This window comes from Echinops telfairi, unplaced genomic scaffold, assembly GCF_000313985.2.
Source record: "Echinops telfairi isolate 266 unplaced genomic scaffold, ASM31398v2 ScPeMD7_7458;HRSCAF=8496, whole genome shotgun sequence".
Lineage (NCBI taxonomy): Eukaryota > Metazoa > Chordata > Mammalia > Afrosoricida > Tenrecidae > Echinops > Echinops telfairi.
Window position 1 is genome coordinate 3,977,353 of NW_022111358.1, and position 11,131 is coordinate 3,988,483.

General features: G+C 39.6%; 1 protein-coding gene across 1 annotated transcript in view; it reads left to right on the forward strand.

The window, feature by feature from the left end:
- The window catches only part of SSH2 (slingshot protein phosphatase 2), a 125,609-nt gene that overhangs the window by 57,328 nt on the left and 57,150 nt on the right, over positions 1-11,131 (forward strand). Inside the window, exon 3 of the mRNA XM_045299966.1 lies at positions 2,246-2,485. Within this exon, the coding sequence (XP_045155901.1) occupies positions 2,246-2,485 (240 nt within the window). The remainder of the gene's footprint in view (positions 1-2,245; positions 2,486-11,131) is intronic.

The following is an 11,131-nucleotide window of genomic DNA, read 5'->3' on the forward strand; positions in this document are numbered from 1 at the left end:
TTAACCAGAGGATGTACATTGGTACAGATAGCAACTGGAAACACAGGGAATCCAGGACAGATGATCCCTTCAAGACCATGGTGAGAGTGATGATGCCTGGAGGGTGGAGGGAATGTGGGTTAGAAAGGGGGAACCAATTACAAGAATCTACGTATAATCTCCTCCCTGGGGGATGGACAGCAGAGAAGAGGGTGGGGAAAGATGTCGGACAGTGTAACTTATGACGAAACAATAATAATTTATGAATTATGACGGGTTCATGAGGGAGACGGGGGAAATGAGCAGCTGATATTAAGGGCTAAAGTAGAAGGCAAAGGTTTTGAGAATGATGAGGGCAACAAATGTACATATGTGCTTGACACAATGGATGGTTGTATGGATTGTGATAAGAAATGATTTAAAAAATGATACTATAGGTGACTATCTGGTAACTTTTAAAAGCGAAACTATCTTAAAGGCATTAAAATCTAACAGAAATCTGGAACTTAGCTACTAGCAGTGGCAAGAAATATGTAGCAAATTTTGGGAGGAATCTTAATACCAAAACACATAAACCCACTACCACCGAGTTGATTCTGACCGATAGCAACCCTATATTGGGTTTCTCAGGTAAATCTTTATGGAAGCAGAGAGCCTCATCTTTCTCCCATGGAGCAGTCAGTTGGTGGTTTTGAATTGCGAACCTTGAGGTTAACAGTTCAGCACTTAGCGGACAGTACCACCAAAATTCCTTAGAGTGCCGATAATAAAGTGCCAATAAAACTTTTTAAAAAAGAGAGAGAGAGAATGCCAATAGATTCTCTGTTGGTCTCTGTGACAAACAGTCTCTCCATGGGAAATAACCTGTTAGTTGTTAATAGTCCTGTTCACTGTTTACAAACCTGAGCTTCCACACACTCGACTCTCCTAAGAAGCCTTACTAAGGATGGGGCTCCCTAAATGTTGTCTGTCCTTCAAATAGAAACTAGTTGGATCTTTGGGTCAAGAGTGCTTAGAGCAGGGACTTTGGTCTGCCATTTACCTGGAGTTTTCCATTCTAAAAATCCTTTGCTTAAGGTTATTTTCTCTAATGGAATAGAAAACTCACTGCCATGAAGTTGATTCCAACTCAGAGCAAGCCTGGGTAATAGGGTTTCCAAGGCTATAAATCTTCACACAAGCAGGTAGTCTCAACTTTCTCCTAAAGGGTGCTGTGGATTTGAACTGGCTAAACTTGCAGCTAGCAGTTCATTGCTTAAAGATACCGGTACCAGGGTTCTAGTGATAAGACAAAAGGAAATTTGATACTACACACAAGTAAAATTTTAAGATCATCCAACAATGGTTATAGCAGCACCTTGACAAGGAATTGCCAGAAGTTCAGGCCAGATTCAGAAGAGGGTGTGGAACAAGGGATGAATAGGTAAATTAAAATGTGGTATAGCCAAACAATGATATACTATTTGGCAATAAAGATGAGTAGGCAGAATGAAGATTTTTTTGTTCTCTGATTGTGATGATTTATAACACCCCATAATCTGATTATCTCCTGTCTTCCAAAGCCTCTGATTTCCTCATGCAGAATAGGAAGTACAATACAACAGTTTAATAAAAAGAAATTTCTACGTCTTTTTATACGATATGTATGAACAGGTGAGGATTCAAATAATGGTTGACCATTTCAGCTACTCAATAATAGTGTCCATTAGGCTATAATCACTTGAGACCCATTCGGTTTAATAAATATGCTGACTTTAACATCAACCACTAATGCAGAAATTATTTTAAACTGTTGGCGGTTTAAGTCATAAATCTTCTTTAGATTGAGTTTAATTGAAGACTAGGATTACAGGTTTTATCAAAGTGGGAATTTCAAAATCATTTCTTTTTTTTGTTTCTGAGAATTGGGATAATTTTTCTAGCACTACACACTCCCCTTTCTCAAAATGCCATGGACCTGAGATTCCAAGTAGTACTGCCTCTTCCCAGGAAATCTCACCATCACCCCTACCAGCTTCCACCATCGTTCAAAACTAGAATTATTTTCAAGAGCTCCTTGTATTGGTAGAAACAATACAAATTTTAATGCAGTACAGACTAAAAATGAATGTATGAAGTGGTCCACCATGCTCCTATTTGCTCTGACTAGTTAGAATTTTTCAGTGACCTAGAAGTTTCTTTATATAAAAGTCATTAAGGTAGAAGGACTCTTCTCTATTTACATTAGAGTGGAGATTAATAATCCTTGTTTTGTACATTTTACCAGGCGATCTCCAACAGCATCTTCAAGCAATGTTCATTTTACTCCGCCCAGAAGACAACATCAGACTGGTGAGTCTTACCATCATAACTCTGCTTCTGCTCCATCCCAGGGCTAGGAATAAATCAAATAGAAAAGAGGATGATAGCATGACCGGCCTTGCCGGCAGCATGGCATCCCCCAGGGGCTACACCAGAGAGACGCAACATAGAGGCCCGTTGAATGGACTGAGGACTGGGGTACTCTGTTAGGAGAGGAAGCAGAGAGCGGCTGCCCCGGGCCATTAAAAGTGGTAGTCATTGGACCTTGGGGGGAACCCCTGGCTTGGTGGGTGTCCAGTGGAAAGAGACCCAGAGTCACCGTATATTTAATACCTCTATGGCCCCCTTGCATTGATATGACAGGTTTTGATCTGTTGGGTAGGGATCTGCACTTCTAAGAATTGATCCAGCAAGTTTTTCCGGTCACCATCTCTGTGCTCAGGTTAAAGAGAGCTCAATCGGTTGGGAGATTGAACTGTATAGCGCAACAACTCATGGGGTATGGCTCACAGTGGAATTGTGCTCAAATGAACTCCTCAAACTACAATAGAGTGCTGTGTCATTGGAAATTTGTTGATGTTATCCGTTATACCCCAGGGAGATGATTGACAATGTTTTCCTCTTTTGTTTCTTTGGTTTGTATTTTTCTGCCTTTTGTTAGTTTGTTTGCTGGTTGGTTGCTGTTGGTAGTGGTGGTGGTTTTTTTTTTTTTAAATCATTTATTGGGGGCTTATACAACTCTTATCACAATCCATCTATCCACTGGGTCAAGCACATTTGTACATTTGTTGCCATTATCATTTTTAAAACATTTTCTTTCTACTTGAGCCTTTGGTATCAGCTCATTTCCCCCCCTCCCTTCCCCATCCTCCCTCCCTCATGAACCCTTGATAATTTATAGATTTTTATTTTTTTTATGTATTACACTGACCAATGTCTACCTTTATCCACTTGCTGTTGTCCACCCCCCTGGGAGGGAGCTATAGGTAGATCATTGTGATCTACCTCCTTTCTCCCCTCAACTTCCCCTTACCCTACTGGTATAGCTACTTTCAGGGGTTTATCTGTCCTAGATTCCCTGTGTTTCCAGCTCTTATCTGTACCCATGTACATGCTCTGCTCTAGCCAGATTTGTAAGGTAGAATTGGGGTCATAATAATGGGGAGAAGGAAGCATTAAAAAACTAGAGGGACGTTGTATGTTTCATTGGTACTGTACTGCACCCTGACTGGCTCGTGTCCTCCTCAAGACCCTTCTGTAAGGGGTTGTTCAGTTGCCTACGGATGGGTTTGGGTCTCTACTCTGCACGCCCTCTCATTCACAATGATAGGATTTTTTTGTTCTGGGTCTTGGATGCCTGATTCCTGATCCTTTCAACACTTCATGATCACATAGGCTGGTATGCTTCTTCCATGTGGACTTTGTTGCTTCTCAGCTAGATGGTCACTTGTTTATCTTCAAGCCTTTAGGACCCCCAGATGCGATATCTCTTGATAGCTGTGCACCACTAGCTTTCTTCAAGTGATGGTGGTCTTATGGGGTTCTAATTTTGTCATAATACGACCGCCAAAATAAATGAGAATCCCATGACTCTGGACAGGTAGATGAATTCTGGGCTCCCACTTAACTCTAGGCCCAGTCAAAGAAGAGTTAGTTCTGATAACATGGCCCTGCTCAATACTTATATTCATGAAATGATTTGTGAAAACAAGGGTGCTACAGCAAAGTGCGATGAAGAAAGCAGATGGTGCCCAGCTATCAAATGGAATAGTGTCTGGGGTCTTAAGTAAAAAGCTTGTATTCAAACATGCAGCCATCTAAGTGTAAGGAGTCAACAAAGCCCACATGGAAGAATCACATCACATCAGCTTATGTGATCCAAAGATAAGAATAACAAAACCCAAATATGACAAAAGGAAAAGTATTAGAACTTAAATTGTACACATCCAATTTATAGAAGGCTATCGAGGACAATGAGGGGGAGCCCAAAACCCATCTGAAGAGTAGTCAAATTAAGTTTCTGGAAGACCCCCTCTAGCCACAGGCAATGGACTTGATCGAACAGCATTACTATCAAACAGAGATCATTGTAAACTTGACTGTGCTGGATCGAACTTGATACTTGATCAGTGTACCTCCCTCTTGACCCAACCTTAATTTGTTCCAGGCGCAAGCTTTTCTTGCTTGTTCTGTGATGAAAACTTTTTCCCCTGGCTGTTTAAATATTGATGGTGGCCTTTTCTTTTTTACTCGTTATTTGTATTTTTATATTATTATTATTTTATCCTTGCCATTTTATTTGTTTTTGTTTTTTATTGTTTCTGTTGGGTTTCCCAGTTTGTGATGCACAAAAAGAGTAGATCCATAGAGATAAATAACTAATGCAATGGTTTATTGGGGATATGGGGGCGGGGGATAGGGAGAGTGAAGGGATTTGGAAGCAAACATTTGGGAGCAAACAATGAATCTGGGAGGTGGGGAGGGAGCACTAGAACTGATTGTGATTATTTATATACAACTCATTTTAAAAGCGATTTAACCATAGAAGTGTATGCTTTGCGAATACTATATCAAGAAAACCATGAAAAAAAAGAGAAAGAAACCAAATTTGACCAATGGTTACCACAGGCGAGGGGGAAAGAGTTGATGCGTAGGGGCATTGAGTTTATGTCAATGGTGGTAGAATAATTTGGAAAATGATATCAATAGTGTTTGTACAACACGGAGAGTATAATCAATGGCACTAAATTATACAAGTAGAAGTTGTGGATTTGGAGAATGTTCTGGTGTGTACATTTTTTGCCACAATTAGGGAAAAAATATATGAATAACAATGACTACAAGGGAGAAGAAAATTGTCTAGAATTGAATATAGTGACAATTGTACAACTCTTTTTTTTAAATCGTCTTATTAGGGGCACATAGAACTCTTAAATTACAATCCATACATACATCAATTGTGTAAAGCACACTATACGTTCATTGCCCTCATCATTCTCAAAACATTTCCTCTCCACTTAAGCCCCCGGCATTAGGTCCTCGTTTTTCCCCTCCCTCCCCGCTCCCCCTCCCTCGTGAGCCCTTGATAATTTATAAACTATTATTTTGTCATATCTTGCCCTGTCCGACGTCTCCCTTCACCCTGTACAACTCTTCTTGATATGACTGAATTATTGAATTGTATGACTTGGATGAAATGCTAATAAAACCGTTTAAAAATATAGAAACAACATGAACTAATATGAAGTAATTTGAAAATAATTTGATGGTTAAAATTGTTGGAAAACACCAGATTGAAAGTACTGAGCATAACAATTGAAGTTCTAAAAAGGGAGAGAAAACTTGGGGGCTTAATGTAGTCGAGGAAAGTTGGATACAAAAAGCAGAGCTAAATACTTAGAAGGCTCTTAATTTACCATAATCTTATTATTTACATACTACACATCCTTTTATCGCTGTTTATCATTTCTTCACTATTATCTTCCTTATAATAGTATCTTTAATAAAAATAGGAAAACAAAAAATAGCAATGAGCAATATGTCTTTGTGGTAAGTGAAAGAATTTGTCTGTGACCTACTTCACTCATTTACATTTCCTGTCTAGGCCTCCAGGTGCAGTAGTGAACCATTATGGGTTTTTTGAGTCAGAATCTCATGGGACAACTGTAATATTTAGGGAAGAGTCTGCAGAAGCTAATAAGAGACTAGAGGAAGAGGAGGCTATCTTAAATCAGAGAGACCAGTTGGGTAGTTAAGTAGTGCATTGAGTAGAGCAGTGGTTCTCAACCTGTGAGTCAAGACTCCTTTGGGGGGTCAAACAACCCTTTCACAGGGGTCTCCCGAGACATAACAGTAGCAAAATGACAGTGAAGTAGCAACGAAAATAATGTTATGGTTGGGGGGTCCCCACCACATGAGGAACTGTCTGAAAGGGTCGAGGCCTGAGGAAGGTTGACCGCTGGACTAGAGGGTGTGATAACAAGCCCTTTTAGGTTAGGGTGGAAATTGAGGGAGAACCACCAAACCCTTTGCAGTCTCTTCAACTCCATGCACATAGCAGTCCTTGAAGGACAGCATAGAACTGCCCCATCGGGTGTTCAAGGCTGTAACTCTTTACAGAAGCAGACTGTCACATCTTTTCCCTGGAGAGTGGCTGGCTGGTGGCTTCAAACCACCAACCTTTTGATATCAGCCAAGTATTTAGCTACAGCTCCACAAGACTCCCTATGAGAGCCACCGAACCAAAAACCCATAGCCATTAAGTCAATTTCTAGTCCTAGTGACCCTCTAAAGGCAGAGCAGAACTGTATAACCTTTACAGAAGAACACTGCCACATCTTTCTCCCAAGAAGATGCTGATGGGTCTAAGCACCAAGCACTTTAACGAGTACACCACCTGGGGTCCTTGTGAGAGCACCTCTCACTGCCATGGACTCATTGTTGATTCATAGTGACCCTCCCACCACCACCCCCTACCACCCCGTGGGTTTCTGAGATGGTAACTGTTGAGGGGAGTGAAAAGCCCAGTCTTTCTCCCAAGGAGCTGCTGGTGGTCTGGGACTACCGACCATGCAGATCGCAGCCCAACAAGTAACAACTACATACATACCAGGGCTCTGGCTCATGGGAGCCACAGGCACATTAAATTCAGACAGTGGACCTCTACACTTGAGGATAACCATTGATTCTTTATTCACGTGTTCTGTCATTCTTTCAAATCCTGTCTCTCTTGCCTCCTTGGTATAAATAATGCCATTGGTCTTTGTTGCGAACCTTTGACTTCTAAAGGAAACGAAAACTTCCATAATTGTTTTGTATTATAATACAAACCAAAGATTATACACTTTTTAAGATCGCATCTGTATTTCTTAATGTTTTTCTATCTTAAACACTTATATATTCTAAAGCTCTCCTAGAGTCCCAAGCTATACATCAGAATCACCTAGAAGGCTTAAAACCTTGATTGCTAGGCCCTGCCAGCTGTGTGATTTTGTAACTGGGGGGGTGGGGGATAGAGGGACAAGAATTTGCATATTTAACAAGTTCTTAAATGATGCTGATGCAACTGATCCTGGAGTCACAGGTTGAGAACTGCTGTAAAACAGTAAGGACAGTCACTTGTACACATCTGGCTACCCATTAGGTATTTGCTGACAGCTTCCAAAGTTTGTGTGGTTGAGTACAGCTACAGCTAAGGTCTGTCTTCCCTCACTTTATATATTTCTCATTGATAAAACCCCTGGAGTTTGGATTGTACTTATAAATGTTTTGTTTTCCCTTAGTTTTAGTTTTAACCATGAAGGAGTTGGAAGAGCATTAGAGGAAGCAGTTAGGAAAATAGAGTTGGCAATTAAGTCTTCCTTCGCTACTAAAATATGCAGCTTCAGCTGCTTTATACTTATAAAGTATAAATTCAGAAAATGTAACTGACGCCTCCAAATTAATTCAGAGTTCAGATGACAAGCCATTTTACAGTTGTTTTGAATTGTCACGAACACACAGTCATTATGTTTCAGATTATTGAGTGAGTCATCTTCAAGAAAATCAGTGAATACATTGTATGACTTTGGACAAATTAGCACTTTTATAACTGAAAGGAACATTTGTTAGACTCAGAGCAAAGCCTTTTGTTTTGAGTTAAATTTGGAATGCTAAAACTCTCATCTTGGGGCTTATGCATAAGGTTAAAAGTTTGATAGTCAACTGAAAGCCCTCCCAACAACAAATAGAGGCAATAGAACCCACATTTTACTTTGGTACTGAAAATAGAATGAAATGACTTTTTTTTTTTCCAAAGAAGCTTTGTCTTTTTTTTTTTTTTAATCATTTTATTAGGGGCTCATACAACTCTTATCATAATCCATACAAGAAGCTTTGTCTTCCAGATACCTATAAGTCTTAGACATTAACTTAAAACCTGGAAAACTGTGGCTGGTAAAATGAAGAGAAAGAGGTTTCTATTCTTGCATGTTGTCAAATCCATTTAATAAAAATAGACTGGGAAATTAAAATAATGTTCTTAACTAGGACTGAAGTGCTGTGCGAGTCCAAGGAGGTCTTTTTGAGTACTTTGCAGGAACGCGTAAGAAAATAAAAAGGGGTTTTTGTTGCTGTTTTGTTATTTTTTTTTTTTTTAATATGGTGATTTTTTTCCCCCAAAATGAAATTAGGCTTATTTTTTCTAAATATGCTACACATTGCTGGTGGTGCTGTAAAATGGTGCAGCCACTGTGGAAAACAGTGTGGAAGTAGAGACACCATATGATCCAGTCGTCCCACTTCTTGATACACATCCTACAGAAAAAGCCACAACATGTAGAGATAAGTGCACAGCCCATGTTCATCAACAAGCTGGGGTAATCTAAGTGCCCATCAGTGGAAGATGGATAAACACCGTGGTACACACAATGGAATACTTCACAACAGTAAAGAACAGCGAGGAGTCTGCAAAATATCTCACAACCGAGATGAACCTGGAGGACATTGTGCTGAGTGAAATCATTCAGTAACAAAGGGGTACATATTATTGTGTGAGACCACTATTATAAAAAGTCAACAAGAGGCTTTCACATCAGAAGCAACATAGCATTCATTTGATGGTAGCAGGAGAGGGAGGGGAAAATAGAGGGAAGAGATATACAAACTTGAGTAAAGGGGAGTCCATATGCAATGAGGGGGAGACCAACAGAAAACAATGGAGGCAAGAGAAGACTCTGGGAAGTTTGCAAGAGTTAAAAGGCCACAGAATTAAATACTGTTACATACACAACCTGCAATAATGATTATCTAGTATGTAAATAGACACACGGAAGAAGCGTGGGACTACACCAATAAATAGGTAAAGCAGGATATTTCCACATCTCTATGTGTCTAGGCTGCAAATATATTCATAAATGTGGTGGAGTATACAGTGCAGAATGAAGTTTCTGGACCTGGGGACTCAGAACCCTAATCTCAGGGACACTGAGGTCATTTGGCATAACATAGATCCCAAAGACAATGTTTTACATCCTATTTTTGTGGATAGCAACTAGGGTCCTAAAAGCTTATGAGCAACTGCCTAAAGGGCAATCATTGGTCTCACCCTGTCTGTAATAATCAAGAGTGAAATGAGTCCAAAGGACTAGTGGACCAAGCAAACATCAGCCTCTATGACTCTTAGATTAGAAGAATTAAATATTGCCCCCCAGCTACCACTGCTTTAAGAGAGATGATATTAGAAGGCCCTGGGTAGAATAGGAGAAAAAGGTAGAACAAAAATCAAAAGCATATAAAAAAAGAAAAAGAAAGACCAGGTTACTGGTCAAAAACAGAGGAGTGAAACTCTTGAGATTTTGGCCCTCACCACCCTTCAGGTCTTGAAATTAACTTACCCCCATCGATCACTTTCCAGCTAGTAATAAACAGGTCTATGACAATAATGGACTGACTGTGCAATACCTTAGAATAACCAGCCATTTGTGGAAGGAGTGATGTTACATTAAAGGGACTGCTGTCAGTGGCATGGAGCAAAATGTGTATGGATTGTGGAATGGAAGTTTTTATTGCTCTGTAACCTTTACTCAATTCCCAATAAAGAAAATTACAAATAAATATTACCTGTTTTTTTACTCAGGTGACCCAGGGAAAATTAAAAAGTTATAAAGAAAGAAAAAATCTGTTTTCTGCACACTGAAAAAGACATTAACACTCCGGCTAAAATGTCCTACCAGCCTTATTTTGTGCTTATATATAAGAGAAAACCTATAGGACAGGGTAGAACTGTGAGTTTCCAATAGGGTTGCTATGAGTCGGCAGCAACTCAACGGCAGTGAGTTGAGTTTGGCTGTATGAGAGAGAGGAGGCCTGGTGAGTATTGGGCTGTTAGCTGCAAGATCAGAGGTTCAAATCTATCACCTACTTGAGGGAGAGAGATAAAGGCTGCCTGCTCCTGTAAAGTTATATATACCGTCTCAGAAATACTTGAGCAGCATGTTTTTAATGACTAAATAAATATAATCTAGATTATTTTAAGAGCTTCATAGAGATTGAAAGATTTCATAAAAATACTAGTACTGATTGCCTCAAGCTCTAATTTATTTCTTTTGAAGACACTATTCTTTAATTCATTAGTGTCACATCTGAAGTCTGTTTTAATTTTAACTATTGCCTTTGGTTTGTTGTTCTTTGGGCTAGAACGTAATATTTACATACTTTTGAAGCCTTTCCCTCTGATGGTGGCTTGGGCGAACTCCTGTCTAGACATTGGACCTTTATAATGTGGCTTCCCCGAGGACAAACATTGCATGCAGGGGCATGATGTAAGACTCAGTGAAGAGAAATGAAAAGCAGAGGTGCAGTGCAGGCGTACGGAGGAATATTCCCTGACATTGGAAGATGCTGAGGAGAGAAGCTATGATACCAGGTGGCTTTTGTGAAGTTGTCGAGTTAAACATGTAAATTAATTTCTGAGGAAAATTTTAATATCATCCTTTGATAGATGAGCTTTGAAAACATTCAGTTTTAATCTATCAGGAATAAGCAGGAATCAGGAAATGACTTTTCAGCTCCACCTCAGTCCTAGGATTACAGGTTCAGTTCACCTGGAATTTGTAATTAGATTCCAAACTTAGGCAGTAGATAAACATTCTTGAAATAATAATAAGTCTGCCAAGTTTTAAAACCTAAAGTGTTGTTTTGTTTGAACAATTAGAAGAGACTTTTAGTAGTGTCGTTTTCAATGAGAGCTTTAGTGTTTTGTTCAAACTGCTTCAAGATATTGTGTTCCCGGCTATCAAAAGATATAGCATCTGGGGTCTTAAAGGCTTGAAGGTAAACAAGCGGCCATCTAGCTCAGAAGCAACAAAGCCCA